General features: G+C 47.8%; 1 protein-coding gene across 1 annotated transcript in view; it reads left to right on the forward strand.

Annotated features, from left to right (window-relative positions):
• Positions 1 to 2,292: 2,292 nt before the first annotated feature.
• Positions 2,293 to 27,500, forward strand: part of mgat5 (alpha-1,6-mannosylglycoprotein 6-beta-N-acetylglucosaminyltransferase) — a gene marked incomplete at both ends in the record, with an annotated part of 83,805 nt that continues 58,597 nt past the window's right edge. Inside the window, 2 exons of the mRNA XM_080526157.1 lie at positions 2,293 to 2,533; positions 13,668 to 13,838. Coding sequence (XP_080382283.1) covers positions 2,293 to 2,533; positions 13,668 to 13,838 — 412 coding nt within the window. The remainder of the gene's footprint in view (positions 2,534 to 13,667; positions 13,839 to 27,500) is intronic.

Here is a 27,500-nt window from a genome sequence, read left to right on the forward strand (position 1 = left end):
CCTGGGCTCAGCTAGGACGTTTATTAGCCGTCCAACTCTACCTGGTGTCTCAGAGCAGGGCTGGTACTAACAAACCAACTCTACCCGGTGTCTCTCAGAGCAGGGCTGGTACTAACAAACCAACTCTACCCGGTGTCTCTTAGAGCAGGGCTGGTACTAACAAACCAACTCTACCCGGTGTCTCTCAGAGCAGGGCTGGTACTAACAAACCAACTCTACCTGGTGTCTCAGAGCAGGGGTGGTACTAACAAACCAACTCTACCTGGTGTCTCTCAGAGCAGGGCTGGTACTAACAAACCAACTCTACCTGGTGTCTCTCAGAGCAGGGCTGGTACTAACAAACCAACTCTACCTGGTGTCTCTCAGAGCAGGGCTGGTACTAACAAACCAACTCTACCTGGTGTCTCTCAGAGCAGGGCTGGTACTAACTACCCAACTCTACCTGGTGTCTCAGAGCAGGGCTGGTACTAACAATCAACTCTACCTGGTGTCTCAGAGCAGGGCTGGTACTAACAAACCAACTCTACCTGGTGTCTCTCAGAGCAGGGCTGGTACTAACAAACCAACTCTACCTGGTGTCTCTCAGAGCAGGGCTGGTAGTAACAAACCAACTCTACCTGGTGTCTCTCAGAGCAGGGCTGGTACTAACAAACCAAGCCTTTGTTTTCCAGCATGTGCTCTACATATTACGTCTTTTCCCCCCCCCCCTTCCCTCATTCTCTCTCTCTCTTTCCAAGTCCAACAGCACAGTGCCCACATTGAAGTAGTCTCTCTTAAGGCTGAGTGAGTCAGATGTCAGATGTTGCGAAATACTCTCGCTTGTTTGGCTGCGAGTGATCGGCAAAGGGGTAGTAGCCTCCTACCCTTTCACTCACTCAAGTGTGTATCCTGCTCCTCTCTACACACGAGTGGGAAGGTTCTTTGGTCTTTGTGAAGCGTGTCACTGAAATCTACCGCATACCTCCACCTAAGATGACTTGACATGACATGTGTTAAGGGAAACTTTCAAAACGTACTTTCTGGCGTCTAGCCCCATGGCTAATCTGTCATCTTGTTCAGTTTTCATACCGCTCTCTGACTCTGTGGTGGAATTATTTAGTTTTGTCACGGGAAAAGGGAACAACAAAGTGCATATTTTTCCCCAGTCCCAGAATGCCTTGTGCCAGGCGGTGATTGAAGCAGCCTAACTGTGAAGAAACATTGGTGTAATCCCGCAAAGGGGAGAGTTGATTATTCAGTCTACTATCACGCTGACTTTTCTATTACTATTCTTTCACATGAGATTCTTTCTGCGGCATTGATTTGCCAGCTTTTGATGCAGCTTTCTTCTTCACGGATCTTCTGGGTTGGCATTTAATTCCAAACTTTTCAAATATAGTATTAGTCACATTTTTTTTTGATTTTGTAACATTGCAGCAAGAAAGAAAGAACACTATGTTTGAGGAAGATATTGTGCTGTGTTTGGGAGAAGACCAGTTACGGTCTGAATAAGGATTTGGACTCTTGAGTTGGCTTGTGTTAGCTAGCTTGGACTGGTGAAGGTCATGAGTTCAAATCCCACCTGGGGACACCACCACTAGTGTGCCCTTGAGTAAGGCCCTTAGCCCTAAATTACTCCAGGGAGACTGTCCTTGTAATCAATAATGGTAAGTCAATTTGGATAAAAGCGTCCTCTAAATAGTTAAAGTGTAAATGTCTAATGAAACCCTAAGGAAGATGTTTGTGCTGTGTTTGGAGAGAACCAGTGTGAATAAGGACTAAGGAATCTTGCGTTGGCTAAGTGTTTAGATAGCTAATGAAACATCCCTTGGAATGTTCTTCTCAAATGCTCACAGTCGCATTGGATAAAGGTGTCTGACAGTGCTAAATGCCCCAAAACTGTAAATGTAGGCTAAAAGTATTACCCAAGCCAGCAGCAGTTTTTTTTCTGAGCCTAACCCCCCCCCCCCCCCCCCACCTCTCTGTTATCTGTGTCCTGTTCTGTGGCAGAATGCAGCCTGGCAGTGGACCCGGCCCCAGATGTGAGTCACTGATAAGGATGGGCCAGAGCCGGAGACCACGCCGGTGAGAGGACGAGCCAAGCAGAATCAGTTGGGCCAGTGCCGCGCTGAGAGGCCACCATGCACCTCCTCCCCTCCTGATCCCTCCTCCTACTCAGCCTCGGTCCCTCCCAACACCCACCTAACCTCCCCACACACACACACACACACACACACACACACACAAACTCCACTCCACTCGAGCATAACCAGCATCCAGCATCCAGCCAGGCTCCCGGTCGTCGCGGCCATCATGGCCACCCCTTACCTGTGGAAGCTGTCGTCGCAGAAGCTGGGCTTCTTCCTGGTCAGCTTCGGCTTCATCTGGGGTATGATGCTGCTGCACTTCACCATCCAGCAGAGGGCCACGCACGAGAGCAGCTCCATGCTCCGGCAGCAGATCCTGGAGCTCAGCAAGCGCTACATCAAGGCCCTGGCGGAGGAGAACCAGAGCGTCATGGACGGGCCCTATGTGGGAACCATGACCGCCTATGGTGAGTAGGCTAGTTACTGTACTGCACTGACCTATGTTGAGTAGGCTAGTTACTGTACTGACCTATGTTGAGTAGGCTAGTTACTGTACTGTCCTATGGTGAGTAGGCTAGTTACTGTACTGTCCTATGGTGAGTAGGCTAGTTACTAGGGATGCTCCGATCTGGATTTTTGGGGCCGATACCGATCACCGATTTTCTTCCTCAAGATCAACCGATACCGATACCGATTTTTTTAAAAATACATAACTGTAGGCCTACTGACTGGATAGCCTACATATTTTTTGCTTTTTAGACAAAAGTTTTGATCCATTAGGCACCAAGCAAACGCAGACCCATTTTTATGGCATAGTAAAGGTCTGGCCTATCACCCAGTTAGGGCCTGAAGCCCAAGTCAGTCGATATGGCTGTATAAAAGACATCATAAACGTGGCCTTCATGGTTTACATACTGTTACGTCCTCCTATGTTTTCTGTTCAGTTATCTGTCTTCCCCAGAAAAAAAAAAAAAAAAAGATCGTTTTTTGCGATCGGCCATTTTTGCCGATCACCGATCGAGTCATTTGGAGTGAAATCGGCCGATTTAAATCGGTGGCCGATAAATCGGAGCATCCCTACTAGTTACTCTACTGACCTATGGTGAGTAGGCTAGTTACTGTACTGACTTATGTTGAGTAGGCTAGTTACTGTACTGACCTATGGTGAGTAGGCTAGTTACTGTACTGTACTGACATATGGTGAGTAGGCTAGTTACTGTACTGACCTATGGTGAGTAGGCTAGTTACTGTACTGACATGGTGAGTAGGCTAGTTACTGTACTGTACTGACCGTCGAGCTAGGGAAAAGTAAAATAACTTTACTTTTAATAAGATGTTTGTTTGAACAAGATGTTTGTTTGAAAATAGCCTGAAGGGTTAGGGTTCCTACACGGTATATAACTACCATTCTTGAAATTTAAACTAGCTTGAAAAGAAACACTTGTTTGCTTTGTCAGGGCCTCTGAGATTAACCAGTATTGATCCGGGTCGGGAGTAGCTCCATGCGTGCTAACCTGAAGTGAAGGTAAACTGCTGAGGCAGCTGCTTTCCACCATCACCTATATGACACCCAGTGAACAATCATCAATAAGTTATTCATGCCTTTAATAGACCCGTTTGGGTCAATGAAAGGGCTTCATTAGAAACTTGAGATTGGAATTGATTGTGCTCGAACGCATAAGGAAAAAAGAGAACAAGTTACTGTAAGACAAAACAAGGCTCCCTGTTGTCTTGGATGAAAGGAGAGATGAAAAGCCAACTGCCTAATAAGATCCGTCCTACTCGAATCTTAGCCTCCAAATTTAATTTATCTGGGTTGGGCCAGGTTTTAGTCTCAGTCTCGTATGTCTCATAATCTCATCTGCAACCAACTATCAACCCACCATTCAACCCACAATCTGCTTTTCACAAGACATCAAGAGTACAGGAGAACAATACGTGAGCTTAGAATTATAAGGTTCTATCTCCGTTTAGGGTAGTTCAGAGATATTGAGCGTCAACGTTTTTACATTCCATTATGTTTTGTGAGATGGAACCTTTGTATTTTATTAATTACTAACTCAAAAATGTCAAAATTTAGAAAATAAGACCACACAGGCATTAATAAACACCTAATGGATCCGATTATGTAAAAAACTCAATTTTGACAAAAATGGAGATAGAACCGTAGAATTCTAACGTCACGAATAGGCAGCATTAAGCTGCTCTTCTCCCCCGCCGGGGTAAACTGTAAAACAGTTATGCAGAGTCGTGAGGCGCCTGTGCTTTGATAATAATAATAATAATAATATATTTTATTTATAAGCGCCTTCCTCAAACTCAAGGACACTAGGTACAGAAGAAAATAAATAAATAAATAAGCCTTGATTGGTGCAGTGTGCAAATCTCTTCCTAGCATACCAGTGCTGCTCTCCAGCTGTCTCTTATGACCTCTGAAATGAGGTGTAGAGATCCAAGCCTTTATCCCAGACTGGTCTAAAGATATGCTATGATGAATATGATATGCTAAGATGAATGTAATGGTCAAAATTGTGTGGGAAACTATCCTCATGAATATTTGAGAGCAGGTTCACTTTTTTTTAAGTGATGTGAAATATGTGTTGATTGAGTCCTCCACTCACCTGTAATATTAGTAGAATGGAGGGATAGTCAAATAAAACATTACATTGGACAAGGCTTTTTACATTTACATTTTCCATTTAGAGCAGACGCCTTCGTCCAAAGCGACTTACAACAATAAAACATCTTTAATCAAATAAAAACTAGTACTCGGTCAAGATAAAACAACAGTAACATTTTATAACATAGGATATATAGGCTAAGACTTGACCAAATAAAGTGTATTATAAACACAACAGACTAGATTGAAATCTTAAGATCACAGGCTCATCTGTTTCGGTCCATAGATCTTTCCGGAACAGTGTCCTGTTTTCCAGAGAAGTGTCTGTGACCTGCTAGCCTGCTAGCCTGCTAGCCGTTACAGTGTATTCTCCCATTACAACTTGGCTGAAGCCTGATATGAGTTGAAGCAGAAGAGCAGAGAGTACGCCCCCACACACACACACACAAATTGAATTTGGAGCTTTAATATATGTTTTGGGGGGGGATGAAATAAAAGTCAAGAGGAATTGCCTCATGCTTTTTGTGCCTCTTCTCCAGATGTACAGTTCGTCTCGATATGACATTAATGCTTTTAAGGGGAATTATTACTTCCTTTTAGCTTTCAGTAAATGACCTATCGAATCTTGAGTGCACATGAATTAAATATTGGATCGCGTAAGCAAGTCAGGCGAGTCCATATGGCGCTCTGAGCATTGTTTTATGGCTACGAAATGTAATGAAATGCCATCCTGTTAGCCTGTTTTTTAGACGAGCCTTCTGTGGTAAATATTGTCTGTCCTCCTTATCGACCAGAGGACGTTATTGTCATGAAGCCCAACGGCGCTGTGGCGATTATCAAGCTTAACCCTTCATGTTAGCCCACAAAAATATGCGAAATGAACACTTGACATTCCCTTTTTTTTACTCCCGTTCTCCCTCCTTTGATTCTCCTCCTCGCTTTGGTGGGAAGACATAAATCACGAGTCGACTGACTGACTGCTTTGGCTGAAAACGCGTTTCCCCTTTTCTCTGACAGCGCGCTGCGGAAGGTCAATTACCAGGAAGCGAGCCTACACTCTGCATAACTGAATCCTTCTCTTCTGTCAATTGCACCTATACGCCATTTAGCTGACGCTTTTATGCAAAGCGACTTACACTGCAGCGAGTGCATGCATATTTCAGTATATATGATCCCAGCGGCGGCACAAACCCGCAAACCTTAGCGGTGTTAACGCCCTGCTCTACCGACTGAGTCCCAGAGGACCTGTGCCACACTCAAAACCTCATAAATATTTCACTCCTCCCCCCCAGCTGTTTTTTCTTTCTGATTTATTGTCATGCAATCAACTTGTCAGTCAAGTTTGGTATTTTTTGCTCTAGGCACAGGGTCAGCCGTAGTCGGGGCCCCTGGAGCGAATTAGGTGGTTAAGTGCCAGGTTGCTCAAGGGCACATGCAGCTCCCTCCTGAGGCGGGGGTCGAACCAGCGACCTTCCGATTGCTAGCTAGCCTCTCTAGCCTCTAGGCTACCACCGCCCCCCCCCCCCCTCGTCCTAAAGCTCCTGTGTCTGACTTTGTCATGGAATCTTTTTTTTTTCTTCTCTCTGTCATTGTAAACCGATACCAGGGCTGACAGGAAGTGATCTTTCCCTCCCTGACCCCTCTGTGATGGCCAGACGAGCACGGGCAGTGAGTCGGCCTCTGGTTACTAGCGGTGACGGAGCGCCATTGTGACAACCCATTGTAGGGTGGGCGAGTCATCCGTGCCTGGCAGGTTTGACTCGACCACCTCCTGCATACGGGGCGTTGCTCGGTGTACTGGGAACCTGAGGCCCCTGGGAGATGATGGGGGGGTGGGGGTTGGGTGTACAGCAGAGGCAATGCTCTGTGTGGTGGGGGCCTGAGGCCCCCTGGGGAACGATGGGGTTGGGTGTACAGCAGAGATTAAGAGAGAGAGAGAGAGAAAGGGATTGATGACAAAGGACACAGAAAGAAAGAAAGAAAGATAGATTGATGACAAAGGACATAGAAGAAAAGGAAAGATAACATGATGACAAAGGACCTAGAAAGGGATTGATGACAGGGGACAGGTCTGTTGAATCACTTTCTAACCCTGCGTCTTTGTTGAGTATGACACTGTATATTAAGTGTTGTTAGACATGTCATTGAGTGAGTGCATAATTTTTTCCCAGGGCTCGCCCGTTCGTCACGTTACATAATCTGTCGTCCTGTGCAATGGTTGGCGACAAACCGAAAACTTTACGAGTGATGTCAACCTTGACGACACGCCGTTCGATTACTCATCGTACACAAACAGGAGGGAGACAGAAGGGTTTTATAATGGCACCCAGGTTCATCGCTTACCGACGACCTATGTCATAACGACATCAAATCACTTCGTCCCTGAGCGGGCACGGCACACAGCCGCATCACAACTATGGATTAGTGTTTGTGCCCATCTGTCAGTCCGACCAGGAGCAAATGAGAAATCCTGATGGATTTGCAGTTACCACAGAAAGAAAAATAGAAAGAAAATTCACAGCATTTTTTTCTCCTTGATGATAATTGCATTTCCTCCGGGACCACTACAAAGACAATATATTTTCTTAACGTTTCGGGGGGGGGGGGGGTGATGCACATCAGCGTGCTTACATTACCGCGCTCTGATAAACAAGTTGTGAAGGACGATCGTGTGTGTTTGATCGATGATCTTGGCCTACTTTGGCTAATATATTATATTATTGTTTATTTGGCAGGGACGGTGTAGGCTACATCAAAGAATGCACCAAAATTAGCCAAGAAGGCTAGTTTTCATCCGTAGCCCCAGAACTGAGGAGAATTATAATTACAGCTTATTAAAGATCTGACACTTATACTCTCTCGCCTTTCTCAACAGACAGAATGTATCGAACAATTAATTGAGCTCCGTTAGCCCCTTGTTTGCTTTGGCTGCGTGTCTGATTTGTCTGCCTCCGTCAGGCGATTGGCCCGTCTTGCAATTATTTGAACAGGGGACCTTGTTTGATCGGCTGGCCGGGCCGCTCCGTCCGTCCCTTGAAAGACGACGCTTGGCTGACCAGGCGAGAGGGTCGTCGTCGCGGTGATGAGCTCATGATTTGCCTCCAGGTTCATGTACCTACCGTATGTGGCGGCTACGGTAGAAGACGTGATGTGGGACAGGACAGACGACTGGGCTTCGTTCCAGAAACAGAGGCTGACCTCTATAAAGCACTGCATAGGCCTGTCAGATGTGCCGTGTCAGATGTGCCGTGTCTTCACTGCGGGTGCTCGATATCTGTCTGTTTTTTCTTTTTTTAGCAACTGTTCATTCACCATTGGACTCTCTGTTAGGTGGATTTATTAAACCCATGTTTTCATACTAAACCCCATAAAAGCAAGCTGCCCACATTCAGTCTCCAGCAATGACATTTGAATGTATTGTGTGTACAGTTTTAGACCGTTGGGGAAACAGGCTGATCCGGCTAAACTTTGGGCACCCCACCCAGTGATGTTGAATGACAAAGTTAAGGTGTCACAAGAACTGTCAAACCAGTTAATGTAGCCTACAGGTTGGTATGACATAAAAGAATGTAAATAGTTTTGTGCTTCCGACTGGGTGATAGATTGAAAGGGGTAGTAACACGCTAGAAGAGCTGGTGGAAGACTCAGTTCTTAGTTCACACCGTTCAGGTTCAGGTTTACTTCATGAGGACCCGTAGGTAGGTTTGTTTTGCAGTAAACGAGTCATCCATGTTGACACACATTTTAGAGACAACACTGACAAGCGACAGACAACACAGACAAAACAACACAGACAAACATAAGTAAAAGTACTTGACGGTCCAATCCTTACTGAAACCCATGGTGCTGGGCACAGAGCAAGGACTCGCTCAGCTGCCGGAGACACAAGTAGCAGAACACTGAAGTTGTTACTGTCCTTTATTAAATATTGGATTAACTGTCCTACAACTGCTCTAATCACTGGAGATGTTTCCTGCCCGTCTGAAGACGACATAATGGTACATCTTTTAACACAAACATTCATCTAACTCTGGGCCTTAATTTGCTAACGGGCAAATAGAACGGTTGTTTGTTCAGAGCCCCAGTTGGCTGTGACCAGGAAAGCACTCGTCAGCTGAGAGGCGTAATGCCAGAGAGCTCAGAGCAGGCGTCCAGCTCTAGGAGAGATGGAGAGATGGAGGGAGGAGGGTATATACGCCATTTAGCTGACTCTTTTATCCAAAGCGACTTACATTGCAGTGAGTGCATACATTTGTCCGTATCGGTGGTCCCAGCGGGAATCGAACTCACAACCTAAGCGTTGTCAGAGCCTACAGTATATATGTCATTTAACTGACACTTTTATCCAAAGCGACTTACAATCGAACCCACAACCTAAGCATTGTTAGAGCCATGCTCTACCAACTCAGACACAGGGAGGGAGGAGGGGGGGGGGTGATTACATACTGTAAGGGAGGGGTTCAGAAATATGGAGTGGGTGGCTGGGAGGGGTGGGGTGGGGTGAGTCTTGGCTGGGCAGAGTGCAGTCGAGTGCTCCCTTTTTCTCTCATGCTAATTCCTCTGTTCCTCTGTTGTGTCGGCGGTGGAGGCTGGGCTGGGCAGATTGCTGAGCGAGATGTTTTCTCAGGGCACATTCTATTGTCTGAAATTACGTTCAGCCGGGTGCCTTCGCAAGCCAGCCGCTCCAGAACCTTCCAGTTGATTTCTTCCTCGTCTGATGCCCCCGCTCTGGGCATCTGCTTAGTCTGCCCTGGGGAGCCCTAGGAACGGCCTCTCGTTTCTGGATTAAAAAAGAGGTCTATTCTCATTTCCTCGCGCTAGAAATGTTTTGCTATCAGTGTTTTATGGTTTGATTCAGCAGTAGGGCTAATTAGGTGATGTAACATTGTATTATTGCTCACGTTATGGCCTTTTGTTGAAGCAACACTGAAAATAATTGGTAAAACAAATGTAGCAGCATTGGAATAGCAAATAGCACTGTGCAACCCTTGTAGACGTCTGTGGTAGACATTTCTGTTTTGTTGTGGTCTCGGTCATTGAACCTACCTTGATCATGGTCAGTTGCTATTTACAACTTTTCCTTCTTTTGGGCATCTGCTTATCCTGCCCTGGAGAGTCTGTGGCCGGCAGCCTCCTCTCACGCGAATCGCTCCGGCCAGCTCCGCCTGTTTGCCTTTCCACTGCGCCCTCTGACATCATAAGGAGTGACATGTCAAACGCAATAAGGTCATAAATACCACTGCTGCTGAACTGACGGACTGCGTGGGTGTGATATCTGTCGTCTGAAAGGGATGGGGCCTAGTTCACTGTGTTACACCGTATAATCCCATGGTCCCTTTCCTTGGTTGTCGTCTTAAAGGGATGGGGCCTAGTTCACTGTGTTACACTTTATAATCACATGGTCCCTTACCTTGAAAGTAGTCTGTGGGCCTTAGGAGAAACCATCAATGGTTCAGAGTTGTTTAAAAAGCCACTACTAGCTTCAGCCACCACTAACAAAAAACACTCAAGGCCAATGCACACGGCGTGCAATTTTGTTGCACCGCCGAATTCGATTCCATTGTTTTGAATGCATCTCAATGAGACAATGCACACGCCGTGCGATGCGATATTGTCGCACGACAACATTCACATTCAGATTCTCCATTCACATTCATTCATTCATTGGTGTGAATTGAGAATCGAATGTTGTCGTGCGACAAAATCGCACGCCGTGTGCATTGGCCTTATGTCACCTCAAAGTAACTTCCAACCAAGTCAGAGAGTTCATTTGAGGTGATTTGACAACAAATGTTTTTTCACACCAAATGCTTCGCGTCAATACCTAAATGCCCATAGGTGTTTATTTGAGATATACGACAGGTCTCAAGAGCCTTTTGTTCTTCTAAAACAGTTCCTGAAATAACATTTCAAAAGCTTCATTTATCAAAGTAGCCTAAACTTTGATAAATTGGACAGCAGACACAATTGGAAACATTGTAAAGGGGTTTTGTTGTGCAAAGTAAATGGTCCTCTGAGGCTCAGTTGGTAGAGGACGGCGCTAAGGTTGTGGGTTCGGTTCCCGTTCGGATCAGAAACTGAAAGATTTATGCACTTCCTGCAGTGTAAGTTGCATTGGATAAAAGCGTCAGCAAAATGACACATGTATAAAGTAAATGTAAAAAAAAAAAGGTTTTATTTCCATGGAAGGGAGAGTGAATCTTGTTGAGTTGCCAATGCCCGTATAGATAGGGAAGATAAAGGGTGATTATTTGTGTCTGATCACAGGAATCGTTCAGATGGAACACCAAAGAAGCACTATTACGAAGCTGTAAGAAGCTGTTTTATAGTGTCTTGTTGAACAATACTCCATGCTGTGAAGAATCCCTTCCCTGGCATACAAATACCAGTTCCCTGCCAAGCATACAATATGGCACGCACTTTTATGTCAAACATTACTACTTGATCTCAACATGCATTCAAGTGTTTATGAGTCATGAGTCAACAGTACTGCTATGTTGTTCCTTGTTGTGAAACTGCTTTCTTGATGTGATAAATAGGGTTAATAGTTAATACCTGTGTAATGGTAGGCTACATAATGGAATTTGGTTACTAGGTAATGATTACTAGGTTACTAGGTAATGGTTACTAGATAATGGTTACTAGGTTACTAGGTAATGGTTACTAGCTTTACATGACTCTTGAACACGACCCTACCCTTCTGTAACCTAACTGTAAAGTCTTAACCACGCAATAGCATGATTGCATCAGTGGTGAAACCTTGTAATCATGTTACAATCATACAATCCCCCCAAAAAATTCCCTGCAAAATGCTCTGCAGCTGTATTTAGACGAAGCTAATCAAGTTGTTGTTGTTCAAGTTACACAACCAGCTTTTACAGTTCTCTAGAGTACAGTGTCATATAAATGCCATTAAGGAACTCCATACACAAAAAACAACCCAGATATGTAGTGGAGCAGAGATAATGGGCGTTGTGAATGTCAGCTCGCTCTGTTACCACAGTGTCCTTCCTGTGCCACCTGCTATTGGCTAGGGTCTGGAGCGGGGGAGACGACCGTGGAAATGCCAAATTAAGCGGCCAAGGTCATTATCAAAGACACCACAGCTCGGATTCGCATTTAAGTGAGTCCCTAACCCCGCGGGGTTGAAATTCGAGCACCGACTGCGGGGATGAAATGACATAATCCTCTCCTCCGTTTTACATTTCAAAGAAAGACGAGAAAGTTGTCTCTCCGGATACGAGACATGATGGGCTACTCACACCCGCTTCCATGTATTGATTAGATGAGTTATGAGGGGTATAAATAGAAAGCATTTTTCCAGGCATAGATGAGGAGGCGACTTGCACACTGGCATTTTTTTCTCTGCGTGTCCCTCAATCAAAGGCAGCAAGTCAGCCTTTTTTCCCCCCCATTCATCTGCTCCAACCAGATATCATAAATAACATTTTGGTGATGCTGACTATGATGATGATTTAAACCCCTAGTTTTGAATACTGTACATTGTCATGCACATAACTAGAGAATCAGAATCAGAATTCTGTTGGTTTGGCTAAGGAAATTGACTCGATGAGGAAATTGACATGGTGAGGTTGGTGCATAGGACATAAAAAACAACAATATACAGTACCAGTCAAACGTTTGGACACACTTCCCCATTCAATTGAATAGGAAAGTGTGTCCAAACGTTTGACTGGTACTGTAGCTAAGCAAATTATTATTTTTTTAAATAGCAAGAAATAAGAACAATAGAGAGATATACTGAGTATCGTTAGCGGGCCGATATTGGCTAAAAATGCTGGATCTGGAATGTGAGAGGGAATACTATTTACTGATCCGATAGCATGGCGTAAAAACACATGCGACTGCTCCACAGCTGAGGCGACACACACAAGTGCAGTGTCAACAATAATAGCCATGTCTGCGGTCTGGAATTATTTCACTCTGGAGACAGACGACAGTAAAACTGCTTGTTGCAACAATTTCCTCTATTTCTGTAAGTGGGAATCACCCTTGAAGGGCATGAGAAATGGGCTGTGGGAACATAAAGGCATTCCTGTTGTTCATGAGATCTACTACTAACCCAATTATTTAATGGAAGAGATGTTATTTAGCAGTAAATAATGCCTCCATATAATGACTTCAATGAAATGAAATTTAACTATTCAACCTGCTGAAACCAAACCACCTAGTCCTACAAGGTAGCGTTTTTTTTCTGAGTGGGGCAGTCCCACTCATATTTTTTATTTTATTGACAGATACAGTAGAGATTTAGACAGGAAGGATGGGTGAGAGAGAGAGGAGGGATGACATGCAGGATATGTCCCCGGCCGGAATCGAACCGGGGACCCTGCGGTTACATGGTCAACGCTTAACCCGCTACGCCACCTAAGCGCCCCGAGGCCCCAAAATTGAAGTTACCACTGGATCTATCTCTGTTCGTTCTGTGCTGTGTGTTATTGTAACCAAGACGACGTGGTGAAACTCGCTCCTCTAGTTCAGATACCCCCACACATGCGCTGTCGAATTGCCTGCTTTCCCACAGCGTAGCTGGTTTACATGGGGTATTTTGGAGGAGACGGTCACGTGTGTTTGGTGACCGCGAGTGGTCGCAAGTTTCGAGTCTCAGGTCGGAGCAACTTGAATTGCGGGGTTACTGTTCGCAACAACTAGTAAATAGTAAAAGGACTGCACTTATATAGCGCCTTATTCCAAAGCGCTTTACAACGGCCTCTCGTTCACCCATTCACACACACATTCACACGCCAATGGCGGCAAGTTACCAGGCAAGGCGCCGGCCCCGCTCATTGGGAGCAATTTGGTGGGGTTCAGTGTGTTGTCTAAGGACACCTCAACACGTGGCCAGCCGGGGATTGAACCCCGCGACCTTGTGATCATTAGACGCCGGCTCTACCTCCTGGGCCACAGCCGCCCCGCCCTGTCTGATGCCACATCTGATGTTTCTCTGTGGTTTTTCCCAGATCTGAAGAAGACCCTGGCGGTGCTCCTGGATAACATCATGCTGCGTCTGGGCAAGCTGGAGTCCAAGATGGAGAACATCTACAACGGCACGGGGAGTGGGGGCAACCTGACCAACGGCACGGCAACCATCACACCCAGCGCCACCAACGCAGAGAAGGTCAACGTAGCAGGTGAGTTTCCCCCCCCCTCTCTCTCTCCCCTGGTTGTCTCTCATCCAGCTCTCTGTCTCTCTCTGTCTCTCTGTCTCTCTCTGTCTCTCTGTCTCTCTGTCTCTGTCTCTCTGTCTCAGTCTCTGTCTCAGTCTCTGTCTCTGTCTCTCTCTGTCTCGCTCTGTCTCTCTCTGTCTCTCTGTCTCTCTCTCTCTGTCTCTCTCTCTCTCTCTCTGCCTCTCTGTCTCTCTCTCTCTCTCTCTGCCTCTCTGTCTCTCTGTCTCTCTGCCTATCTCTCTCTCTCTGCCTCTCTCTTCTTGCCCCCTTCTTGTGAGAGAACAGCTGAATAAGCGCTGTCTATAGCACTGTTCACATTTATGTATACAATGTATACATATGTTTACTTACAGTAGAGAAACTGTTACAGAGGGGTAGTGGGGATGAGGAGATATTTAGGAGGGACAGTTAAGATTTCAATTCTTGTTGCCGGGGGTGCTCAGAGCCTGCATTGGAATCCCAGTAATAAAGTACTCCTGTATCTGTGTCAGAAATTACTCTTAAGAAACATTATTTCTTATTATTCACATGTTATTAAATGGTTAATTATGAAATTGGTTGCATGGTACAGTGTATTGAATCGGGCGGTTTGTGTTGTTGTATAAGTTCAATAAGAAATGGCGCATTAGTAAGGCTTTAGGCTTTGTAATTACATCGAAATTGACTTTTATGTAGTGTGTTAAAACCGTCTTATTGGGGCGCGTAATTACACAATTACACAACACTTCAGGGCAACTTCATCTTCGCCACGTGTCTCTCCTCCTCCTGCAGTGGGTAGTTGGCTTCTCCTACCCCGACACGCACAGTAAACACCCCTGTTTTCACTGACCTCCGGTTTGCGCAAGGCTCTCTTCTTCTCGGCCTTGAACATAACTCAAATAAGCACTGCACACAGCACTGCACCTTCTATTAGGTCTAATCGATTCTCCTGTCAGTTTTAAGATGAAGCGTTGGCTGGTGAGAAAATGAAGTGTTTGTTTTCTTGGTGCCCGGGAGTTTCAGTAGTTTAAAGTATTTAGTGTTTTCAATGGGGACTTTGTGTGCAGATGCAATATGGTTGGAATTGGATTAGGCTGATTGAGTTACAGAGCCGGCGCGGTGGAGAGAGAGAGAGAGCGTGGACTATATCACTACAGAACCCATTGGATTGTTAAATTATAACACTCTGCCTCTTTGCTGTGTTCGTCTTGTCTTTAAGTATGAGCTTAGCATTGACTTTGTAGAGGATACCTCAGTGTAAGTGACAGTTCCTGCTGGCTGTGCATGGTCAGGACATTTTGTACCTCATGTACTGCAGTAACAACGCAGTAATAATGACAGAAGGCACCTATCTTGTGTTTGCGGTGCACTAGAAACAAAAAACACACACGCTTTTTTTTGGCTTTCGAGGCTGTCAGGTTGTGGACTGGTTACATGGAAGACCACACTGGTTCACTTGGCTTGGGATTTCCATGTTGGAGTAAGAACAGTACAGCTAATCTCCTCGCCTCTTGACTAGTAGCCAGACACCTCTCATATGGCATCGGGCTACACGGCCCTCCCCCCCAGCGGTCTGGAGTGGTCACTGGAGCACCTCTCCCATGTGGCGGCCCTGCCGGCTCGAGTGCTGCTCTCTGCTGGGCGCCGGCTGGAAGGTAATTACACAGATAGGATCTGGGATGGTGAAGGGGAGCGACCATCTGAGAGGCTGTTATCATGATGGCGCAGGACTGCAGCGTGGCGTAATCCCTGCGTTGCTGTCCCCCCCTGCACTGTGTCCAGACAGACAGACAGACAGACAGGGCACTGTTTGGCCATCAAGTGAAGCCTGAAGCCTGTCCATCCGAATAATAGTAAAAAAAAAAAAAGAGCTGGAAGTCGCGGTCTGCAGTGGTCCCAGTGGTCCAGTACCATGGCCTGCAGTGGTCCCAGTGGTCCAGTACCATGGCCTGCAGTCCTCACATATGCCTGTGTCGGTGTGGGTTCGAACCTGACATTTCCCTCTCCTCCTTACTTCCTGTCTTTCTCTACTGTCTCTGTCTCAATGAAAACGTAAACAAATACGACAGTGGGACTACCCCCGTTCCAAAACATAACCTTCAAAAAACTAAAACAGAAGTTGTAGTAGAAGTCGTAGTAGAAGTAGTCATAACAATGTCCATCACCTCTCAGCAGACCTCTCAGCCCACAGCTCATGGCTTGCATCTGGCTATCATGAGTTGCATGAGTCACCGTTCACATCGCCGGAAGAGGACGACACCCAGTCCCATGACAACTGTTCAGTGTTCTGCTGGTTCCTACCATAAGCAGCACAGCTTTGTTTGGGTTTGTGATGTAGGCCGTTACCAGTGCATTCTTCATGATCAGAAGATTAGGCTAAATAGACTCTTGTTAGAAATATTGTCCCTTTGGCCTCTGCCAAGGGCTGGAGTTGACTTGTTTATTGTTATGCACCATCAGACCAAAGCAAATTCCTTGTATGTGGAAAACTACGTCGCAATCTGTTTCAGATTCTGATAGGACATCTGAACATCTTGATCTGACAAATCCATCTTGGATTGAACTCACAGGTAAGCGACCACCGGAGTGGTGGGGTTTTGAGGCAGAGTGGTATAGGTCTTTGACAATGCTTGTTCTTCATGATCAGTAGACTATATACAGGGTTCCCGCGCTGGTCTTAAAAAGCCTTAAAGTCTAAAATTCAGCAATACAATTTACAAGGCCTAAAAAGGTCTTACATTTCAGTTATTTGGTCTAAAAATGGTGCAGAAATGAATCAAGCTGGAACCAAAAAATGCCGATTCGCTTCCTCTTTTGTCTGTATGGCAGTGAAATCCCTAATTGCATCACCTCGAGGATGACAAAAAGCTATCATATGGTGTCACGAATAGGTCTAAATTCTATTCAAATAGGTCTAAAAAAAGGTCTAAAAAGGTCTTAAATGTGACTTGTTGAAACTTGTAGGAATCCTGTATATAGACTCTTGTTAGGAATATGATCCCTTTTGGCTCTGGCACAGGTTGGATTTGGTTGTTATGTTTGTTGCCAGATTGGAACCCGCAGAAGAAAGTCCGGTCTTAAAACTCAAATGAAAATGCTCGAGTTATTGTCCTGCAATGACCCTTAAAAGCTTTAGCTGGCCGATAGCTACCTGTGCACAAAGGTTGTTTTGTAAGGAAAATAAGACCTTTTGAAATTAAATATCTCCAAATGTTAGTTCTTGTTTGGATGCACCACACGGCTCAGGGGTTTAGGTGTTTTGCAGAAAGCTTCCCCTGTGATGAATAACATTACCCTGCAGATAAACCCACACAATTCATAATACAATATGTTCAGCAAACAAATGCTGTTCGTTTTTATTATGAAGTATAATTTCCAATAAGCTGCAGAAGAAATGCAACAAAGAATGAATACCCTTTGCGGTCTAGTAGATTCTGTTTTGCTTTGAAAAAATCTTATAGACAGTATTTTTTTATTTATAAATGTGAGCTCTTATCAAACCTACAATCCTGATCTTTTCCATTTGGTATCAGAGCATACCCACCCACCATCTTACATAATCATACTGCACAGTAGCCTCCCACTTAACTGTGTATTATCTTCCAAAAGCTCTATACCAAATCTCTGCTGCACTTGAACTTTCCTCACATCTTCGAACCTAAGAGATAACTGCACTTGAACAACCCTCTATGGAATGACTCTCAGAGGTTTTATCTGGTGGCTTTCAATAGCCAGGATCTCCTTGTTCTAGGCTATTCGTGTGAGTTCTAGGCTATTCGTGTGAGTTCTAGGCTATTCATGTGAGTTCTAGGCTATTCATGTGAGTTCTTGGCTATTCACGTGAGTTCTAGGCTATTCATGTGAGTTCTAGGCTATTCATGTGAGTTCTAGGCTATTCATGTGAGTTCTTGGCTATTCACGTGAGTTCTAGGCTATTCACGTGAGTTCTAGGCTATTCATGTGAGTTCTAGGCTATTCATGTGAGTTCTAGGCTATTCGTGTGAGTTCTAGGCTATTCATGTGAGTTCTAGGCTATTCATGTGAGTTCTTGGCTATTCACGTGAGTTCTAGGCTATTCATGTGAGTTCTAGGCTATTCATGTGAGTTCTAGGCTATTCGTGTGAGTTCTAGGCTATTCGTGTGAGTTATAGGCTATTCGTGTGAGTTCTAGGCTATTCGTGTGAGTTCTAGGCCCCTGTTCTAAGGGAAAGGTCATTGCTTGGTTTTGCCCGGTTTCGAACCCGCTGATTCATCTGGCCATGCCTACACATCAGCCTGCCAGGGTTCAGCTGTGGCAGAGACACTGGGGCTCTTTCAACACCGGACGGCTCAATCTAGACACCGCTCAGCGGGAGGGAGGGAGGGAGGGAGGGACGGAGGGACGGAGGGAGGGACGGAGGGAGGGAGGGAGATGGGAGTCACACAACAACCTCGGTGTGGACGTCCGTCTGTCTGTTTCATGTCAGTGCGTCCAATCAACCTTCACGGAAGGTGTTTTCCTCAGAGTCGTATCCTTTAACTGAAATGTAATCACGCTCATTGAGCCGAGGGCGAGAGGGGGGGGGGGGGGGGGGGGGGGCGGGGTGTAATGGATGAAAGGCCAGGTGCAGGGCTCCTGTGAGATCTGGCTGGCGCTCTCCTTTCCCCCCCTGGCCGCCGTTGAAAGGTGTTGATGTTGCTCTTGGCAGGGCCCCCGCCGCGGCCCTGTGTGATTTGTTAGCCGGGGCCGTGGCGAAGACGTCGACCTCAGCGTGTGAACAGAACGGCCCATTTTCCGCTCAGGATGATCCCCGTCTCTTTTGTCTCTGTCATCGATCGCATCACGCGTCCGTGAACCGCCCCTCCCCCCCCCCGCACCCCCGTGAATGATGAGGCCTGAAATGAGGAGCGCACCAACTGTTTGTCCATGTACGAGAACCCTAATGCATCACACCCCAGGCGGAGGGATGGATTATCATACCGCTTTACGGTTTCATCTTTTTTCCGGCTGCTGCTGCCCCTAGGAATGGCCTCTCGCATAGGGGTCGATTCTCTCTCCCATAGGGGTCTATTCTCTCTCACATAGGGGTCTATCCTCTCTCACATAGGGGTCTATCCTCTCTCACATAGGGGTCTATCCTCTCTCACATAGGGGTCTATCCTCTCTCACATAGGGGTCTATTCTCTCTCACATAGGGGTCTATTCTCTCTCACATAGGGGTCTATCCTCTCTCACATAGAGGTCTATTCTCTCTCACATAGGGGTCTATCCTCTCTCACATAGGGGTCTATTCTCTCTCACATAGGGGTCTATCCTCTCTCACATAGAGGTCTATCCTCTCTCACATAGGGGTCTATCCTCTCTCACATAGGGGTCTATCCTCTCTCACATAGGGGTCTATCCTCTCTCACATAGGGGTCTATTCTCTCTCACATAGGGGTCTATCCTCTCTCACATAGGGGTCTATCCTCTCTCACATAGGGGTCTATCCTCTCTCACATAGGGGTCTATCCTCTCTCACATAGGGGTCTATCCTCTCTCACATAGGGGTCTATTCTCTCTCACATAGGGGTCTATCCTCTCTCCCATAGGGGTCTATCCTCTCTCACATAGGGGTCTATCCTCTCTCACATAGGGGTCTATCCTCTCTCACATAGGGGTCTATTCTAGCTAGAAATCGCATCTTTTGCTATCGGTATTTTATGGACGGCGGTTGATTCAACGGTAAGGCTAATCAGGTAAGGTAACATTGCTCAGGTCATGGTGTTTTGTTGAAGTGACACTTCAAAATAATTGGAAAACAAATATGTAGCAGAGTTGTATCAGCAAACAGCACTGCAACCCTTGTCTGCGGTAGACGTTTCACTTTGTTAGTGGCAGTTGCTATTTTATTAAATAGCCTACAAAATGTATATCATTTCAAAATGTTGTTATTGCTTACTGATGAGAAACAACGTCTGCACTGACGGAGGGAACTGGTCCAAGAACAACAGAAAGACAGACCTTCAAAGTTGTTTTGCATATTACTGCATCTACTCAGATACAGGACAGTTTGTCAGTACAATTATATTCTTACTTTTGAGCCCTCATCTCGGCAATAACACGGGAGACAGAGGTTGCGCTATCATGAATAATGCAGCCGCTGTGTTGCAGGCGAAGAGGCGCAGCCGTCGGAAGTCAATTTGGAACATGTTTGATCACGGCAAACGCGTCAATGCTCCGTGACAATTCTGACAGACCGTTGAAGGCTTACCTTGGCAATGTTTCCACCACTGATTCCGCAACACAATATGAGAACCTTGGACAGCGGTCATGAATGATTGATTGATAGCACAAGGGAAGGGACGAATCATTATTTTTGCATCTTTATACATCTTTCTGTGTCTGCGGTTTAGATCATTGGGTATAATGATGGACAGGACACAAACATGTTTATAGAACATTCCCCTCAATTCTCCAGGCACATTATTTTCTATATATATATATACGATTCCACTCCAAAGCAGGTGGGCTGTGGCAAAGAAAAGGTTATTTAGTTGTTATTCAAAGCCTGATGATGGTGACGACTCCTCCGGTTTTCAGGGATCTCCCCAGTGTTTGATTGGATTGAAGAGTGTGGAGCTGGATTGCAAAAGCATCCAAAAAACACACCAGCTAAAACGCTGAATTCACTGAGGAGCATACGGCAACGCTTTCACTTTTGCTTGAGTTTTTTAACAAGGTCCTCGTTGGCTTGGATCAAACACAGTTACTCTGTCATGACTAATAAATAGTTGACGGTGTCGAAGTGTTTACGTGAACTCACAGCAGGACACATCTCCACTCTTACCTCCTTTAGGGAAAGCCCAGAGTGTCTGTATCTTACTATCTGGAAGGACTGCCATCAAAATAAAGCCAGGATAGGACATAGACATTTCTGCTTTATTGGGATCGAGACAGTAGAGTCTTGACAGGAAGGATGGGTGAGAGAGAGGAGGGATAACGTGCAGGATATGACGATGGCCGGAATTGTGAACCAGGGACCTGGCGATTATGCGGTATGTGCATTAGTGTGCTACGCCACTAAGCACCCCTGAACAAATCTATCTGGAATTGAACTCATAGATGAGTGGTGTGATTCTGAGGCAGGGCGGTGGGATTCCCGAGACAGAGGGTAGGACTTTCTTAAGTCTGGAACGCCTATTTGGCGAGGTATCGGGACACTTTTTCAAAACGGGATTACTAAATCTTGGAACGTGCGGAGCGCCAGACGTGCGTAAAAAGGCACTGGGAGCAAGGAAAGGAAATTAGCATAATTAGCATTAACTAGTATAGATCTCATAGAAGGTGATTCTCGCCCGGAGCAAACAAACAACCCCACCAAAGACACACCACAGCAAATATCGTAAGAGATGACACGTTTGGACACGACGACATAACATTTGAAAATAATCACAAAGGTCATTCTCATGGCTGATGTCTCTGACTCCGGCTTCCTGAGTGTTGCTCTCGAGGTCTACCCTGCCAGATAAGCAGACGTTGTGGTTTGTTGTCTCCTCCCTCTTTGAGTGCTCCGTGTTCCTGATCCATACTAATCAGGTGCTGAGAGAGGCTCTCCTCTCCCACTCGCCCACAAGACACTGTCCGATCTGATAGCGTCCTGATATCTTAAAACAGATCAGAGCTCCATCCCTCCGTTGTTCTCCCTTTGCCAAGGACCTGCTCTTTTGCTGTGCGTCACGAGTCGGCTGGTAGATACCGCGGTGCAGCACTCCTCCTCTCTGACAGGGGTTGGGGTGTTCGTTGTGTGCAGTGGAATCCTCAGATCTGCTGTTTGTGTGTGCCATTTCTTGGCTCAGTCAGTCTGTCAGCGGCGTTTAGCCTGTTTACTGGCCAAAGTTCTCAGACACCAAATACTGTACAAATACTGTTGAATGGCCGTTGACAGACAAGTGATAAGACTGGCTTTGTCAAGCTGTGTGCGTTGGTGTGGGTGTGGGTGTGGGTGTGGATGTGTGCCAATGTGTGTGTCGGAAAACATTTCATCAGAAAACTGGTTGTGGTCGGTGACCAGTTTTCTTTTTCTCTTTGTCTTTTGAGAGAGGTGGCATATTTCCTCTTGTTACGACATGCTAGTACACGGGACGACCTCTGACCTCCATGACTATGTGGCAGTAGGCTGTATGATTGCGCTCTGCGGTCGCGTCTGACAGCTGTCAGTGGGTGATACGTTGTGTGGAGAGTCAGGGAAAGGGGCCTGACTGGTGGGGGGTGTGGGCACTTGAGGACCAGGCCTGGGCTGGATCCTATAGCCACATAGAGCAGCGCAGCATGTGAACCTGGGGTAGTCCCTATAGCCACAGAGAGCAGGACAGCGCAGCATGTGAACCTGGGGTAGACCCTATAGCCACAGAGAGCAGCACAGCATGTGAACCTGGGGTAGACCCTATAGCCACAGAGAGCAGTGCAGCATGTGAACCTGGGGTAGACCCTATAGCCACAGAGAGCAGGACAGCGCAGCATGTGAACCTGGGGTAGACCCTATGGCCACATAGCGCAGCGTGTGAACCTGGGGTAGACCCTATAGCCACATAGCGCAGTGTGTGAACCTGGGGTAGACCCTATAACCACATAGAGGAGCGTAGCATGTGAACCTGGGGTAGACCCTATAGCCACATAGAGGAGCGTAGCATGTGAACCTGGGGTAGACCCTATAGCAACATAGAGGAGCGTAGCATGTGAACCTGGGGTAGACCCTATAGCCACATAGAGGAGCGTAGCATGTGAACCTGGGGTAGACACTATAGCCACAGAGAGCAGTGCAGCATGTGAACCTGAGGTAGGACCCTATGGCCACATAGCGCAGCGTGTGAACCTGGGGTAGACCCTATAGCCACATAGAGAAGCGTAGCGTGTGCACCGCCTTTCTCACCAGCTTGTGAACAAACACAGGCTGAGCCTCAGTGCCCCCCCCCTCCACACACACACACACACACACACACACACCTCTGCCAGCCTGCTCAGCCACTCACATCCCCCCCCAAAAAAAATCTCAGACGTTTCCAAACCTTCGCTGCAGATTTGGTCCATACGGTCAGCTGTGTTTTGGCAGCGTAGTTGTTGGGATTTAAAGGCACAGAGGGGGGGGGGGGGCGAGAATCACGTCACCTGACCTGGAAAAGCTCTGGATGGTAATCAGTAGAACCGGGTTGAAGGATGGCAACACAGTTAAAAGGCTGTTGACAGAAGAAGAAAGAAGCCCTTTATGCTCTCTGCTTTGGAACCCAAAGCGAGGGCCGTCTGCTTTTGGGGTTTGTGTTTTTTTTTGTGTTTTTTCTTTCTTTCGGGAAACTAGAAAGAGAATGTTCCGAATCGGTTCCGCCGCACACGATTTGGCGTTTCCTCCTCGTCCTCCTGAAACAGAGACGTCCGTGGCAGTGCCATGTTCACCTGGGGGTCGCTGAACGACGGAAAACATTACAGCGTGTTTTTTTGGGGGGAAAAGAGACGTTTGTTGAACGTTTCCAGACAGACTTGGATGCCGGACCTGCTGATCCAGCAGGGCAGCACACAGACCCACCCAGCTGGGAGCAACTACAGAACCCGGACCTCTGCACCGTAGTAGCGCCGATCGAGCCAATCATTCACTGTACAAACGGTACACTGTGGTTTTTTTCTTCTTTTTTCTTTTCTTTCTCATTTGAAAGTCACAGTTAATAAAAAGTCCCTTCTGATGCTTTTTTATTTTTTTTGAGTGGGGCAGTCCCACTCATATTTTTCTTTTTATTGTGATAGAGACAGTAGAGATTCGACAAGAAGGATGGGTGAGGGAGAGAGAAGGGATGACATGCAGGATATGTCCACGGCCAGAATCGAACCGGGAACCCTGCGGTTACATGGTCGACGTCCGCTACGCCACCTAAGCGCCCCCCTGATGCTTTTTCATACGGAGTGCGCACACACACAGGGATATAATTGTAAACAAATTGCGAGAGATTATGGCCCCCCTTTTTCTTCTCTTCTCATTTACCTCACACAGCGCGTCGTGTCACACGTTTTAACACGGGAGCGTGTTGCGGTGGCGCTCTCCCCTGCTGCGGCGGCTGCGGCTCCGCGCACCGCGCATCGCAACACTCTCATTACCACTTGATCTCCGACGGTGTGGTGGAGTGGAGAGGCCCCGCGGAGCAGACGCCTCCGCTGCATGTTAAGCACCCCTCTGTCAGGACGAAGACGTGAGGAGAGCACCCCCCCCCCCCCCACACCTCTGGCCCCCCCTCTGGCCCCCCCAGCTCCTCTACCGTGTTCCCCTCGGGCATCTCTCTCTCTCTCTCTCTCTCTCTCTCTCTCTCTCGTTCTCTTTTGCTGTCTCGTTCTCTCTCTCTCCCTCTCTCTCCCTCCCTCCCCACCCTCTCTCTCTCCCTCCCTCTCTCTCCCTCCCTCCCTCCTGCCCTCCCTCCCCACCCTCTCTCTCTCTCCCTCTCCCTCCCTCCCTCTCTCTCCCTCCCTCCTGCCCTCCCTCCCCACCCTCTCTCCCTCCCTCCCCACCCTCTCTCCCTCTCTCTCCCTCCCCCCCTCCTCTCCCTCCCTCCCTCCCTCCCTCTCTCCCTCCCTCTCTCCCTCCCTCCCCACCCTCTCTCTCCCTCCCTCCTCCCTCCCTCCCTCTCTCCCTCTCCCTCCCTCCCCTCCCTCCCTCTCTCCCTCTCTCTCTGCCCCAGGGCTGGTGTCTGATCAAGGCCAGGGTGGGATGAGTGGAGAGAACATCTGGAGCCTGCGGGCCATGTGCCCTGCTCTGGGCTTTTTTCTCTCTCGCTCTCTCTTGTTCTTGCATGCTCCCTCTATCTCTCTCTCGCTCTTGTGCTCCCTCCCTCCCTCCCTCTCTCCCTCTCTCCCTCTCTCCCTCCCTCCCTCCCTCCCTCCCTCTCTCCCGCCCTCCCTCCCTCCCTCCCTCTCTCCCTCCCTCCCTCCCTCCCTCCGCTCCGTTGTGTATGAGCGAGTGTGAGCCTCTCTGAACCAGGCAAGCCGTATCCGGAGGGAGGGTAAACAGAGCGACTGTATTAACTCCACATTTTCCCAAACAGACATTTGGCTTTTGTTACAGCAAACAAGTGACTTTGGATCCTTATAAACACGATTCCTCTGGAGGTTCTTAGGGAGGTTCTTTTTCTTTTCTTTTTTTACAGCCCTTTTATTGTTTTGCAGCCACATCTGTTTCTCAGTAGTTGTGTGTTTGGAGCGTGGTGTTTCTGCATTGATGTGTCAAGTGAAAGGGAGCATGGCCGCGCTCCCAAACCGCAGTTCTGTTGATTGGAATCAGGTGACGCAGAGTGTGTCCAGGTGCTGGACGGGTCAGTCCTAGGCCGAGAGAGGGAGGCTGAAAACTGTCTCTCTATCTGTCTCCCTCCCTCTCTGTCTCTCCCTCCCTCTCTGTCTCCCTCTCTGTCTCTCCCTCCCTCTCTGTCTCTCCCCCCCTCTCCCTCCCTCCCTCTCCCTCCCTCTCTGTCTCTCTATCCCTCTCTGTCTCTCTATCCCTCTCTGTCTCCTTCCCTCTCTGTCTCCCTCCCTCTCTGTCTCCCTCCCTCTCTGTCTCCCTCCCTCTCTGTCTCCCTCCCTCTCTGTCTCTATCCCTCTCTGTCTCCCTCCCTCTCTGTCTCTATCCCTCTCTGTCTCTATCCCTCTCTGTCTCCCTCCCTCTCTGTCTCCCTCCCTCTCTGTCTCCCTCCTTCTCTGTCTCTCTATCCCTCTCTGTCTCCCTCCCTCTCTGTCTCCCTCCCTCTCTGTCTCTCTCTCCCTCTCGGTCTCCCTCCCTCTCTGTCTCCCTCCCTCTCTGTCTCCCTCCCTCTCTGTCTCTCTATCCCTCTCTGTCTCCCTCCCTCTCTGTCTCCCTCCCTCTCTGTCTCTCTATCCCTCTCTGTCTCCCTCCCTCTCTGTCTCTCTATCCCTCTGTCTCCCTCCCTCTCTGTCTCTATCCCTCTCTGTCTCTCTATCCCTCTCTGTCTCTCCCTGTCTCCCTCCCTCTCTGTCTCCCTCCCTCTCTGTCTCCCTCCCTCACTGTCTCTCTATCCCTCTCTGTCTCTCTCCCTCTCTGTCTCTCCCTGTCTCTCTCTGTCTCTCTATCCCTCTCTGTCTCCCTCCCTCTCTGTCTCTCTATCCCTCTCTGTCTCCCTCCCTCTCTGTCTCTCTATCCCTCTCTATCTCCCTCCCTCTCTGTCTCCCTCCCTCTCTGTCTCTCTCCCTCTCTGTCTCTCTCCCTCTCTGTCTCTCTCCCTCTCTGTCTCTCTATCCCTCTCTATCTCCCTCCCTCTCTGTCTCTCTATCCCTCTCTATCTCCCTCCCTCTCAGTCTCCCTCCCTCTCTGTCTCTCTATCCCTCCCTCTCTGTCTCCCTCCCTCTCTGTCTCTCTCCCTCTCTGTCTCTCTCCCTCTCTGTCTCTCTCCCTCTCTGTCTCTCTATCCCTCTCTATCTCCCTCCCTCTCTGTCTCTCTATCCCTCTCTATCTCCCTCCCTCTCTGTCTCCCTCCCTCTCTGTCTCTCTATCCCTCCCTCTCTGTCTCCCTCCCTCTCTCCCTCTCTCCCTCTCTGTCTCTCTCCCTCTCTGTCTCCCTCCCTCTCTGTCTCTCTATCCCTCTCTGTCTCTCTATCCCTCTCTGTCTCCCTCCCTCTCTGTCTCTCTATCCCTCTCTATCTCCCTCCCTCTCTGTCTCCCTCCCTCTCTGTCTCTCTATCCCTCCCTCTCTGTCTCCCTCCCTCTCTGTCTCTCTCCCTCTCTGTCTCTCTGTCTCTCTGTCTCTCTCCCTCTCTGTCTCCCTCCCTCTCTGTCTCTCTATCCCTCTCTGTCTCCCTCCCTCTCTGTCTCTCTCTCCCTCTCTGTCTCCCTCCCTCTCTGTCTCTGTCTCTCTCCCTGTCTTGGAGACACGTCGAAAGACACGGAAGTGTCTGTCACCCCGTGTGTGTGTCTGTGTGTGTGTGTGTGTGTGTGTGCTCGCGTGCGCGCGCGTACATGTGAGAGAGACTCACTGGGGGACTGTACGTCGAAATCATCAGACATGTCACCCTCTCTCCTTCCCTCTTTCCATACATGCAAAACGGTCGTTATCGTCACACCTAGACATCCTTCCCAAGCATGTGGTATGTAAACGAACGGGAGTGCCTCTAGCCAGGGTATTTTTAAGTCTATCCCTCCGTCTATGTGTCTGTATTCCATCGGCTACTCGTCACAAAATCCCCCCCCCCCCCGGGGGTGAAGGACCGTGAATCTCATTCGCTTCGCTCTCTCCAAAAAAAAGCTTCCTCCCTCTCTCCCTGAAATCTCAAGCTCTGTCCTCCGCAACAGCGGGTTCATCCCCGGCGCTCGCCACTCGGGTCTCAGTGGCTTTTTTGATTCATGACCACGTTTGATTCATGGCTGTTCTTCATTTGTTTCGGGGACACAGGGGAAAAACACGAGTCACGCCTCCGAGATGATTGGAGATAATTAAGGCAGGTTTTTTGCCCCCCCCCGCCTGAGCCAGGGCCAGAGCCTCGGGACAGGCCGGGATCACTCCGCCTGAGCCAGGGCCAGAATGTTTTATTCAGATCATTATTACCCAGAGAGACATGTGATAGAAAAAGCAGATGATGCCCCCCCCCCTTATCACATCTCTCTCTCTCTCTCTCTATCACTCTCCCTCTCTCTATCCCTCTCTCTC

Source organism: Nansenia antarctica (assembly GCF_963989245.1).
Source record: "Nansenia antarctica genome assembly, chromosome: 3".
NCBI lineage: Eukaryota > Metazoa > Chordata > Actinopteri > Argentiniformes > Microstomatidae > Nansenia > Nansenia antarctica.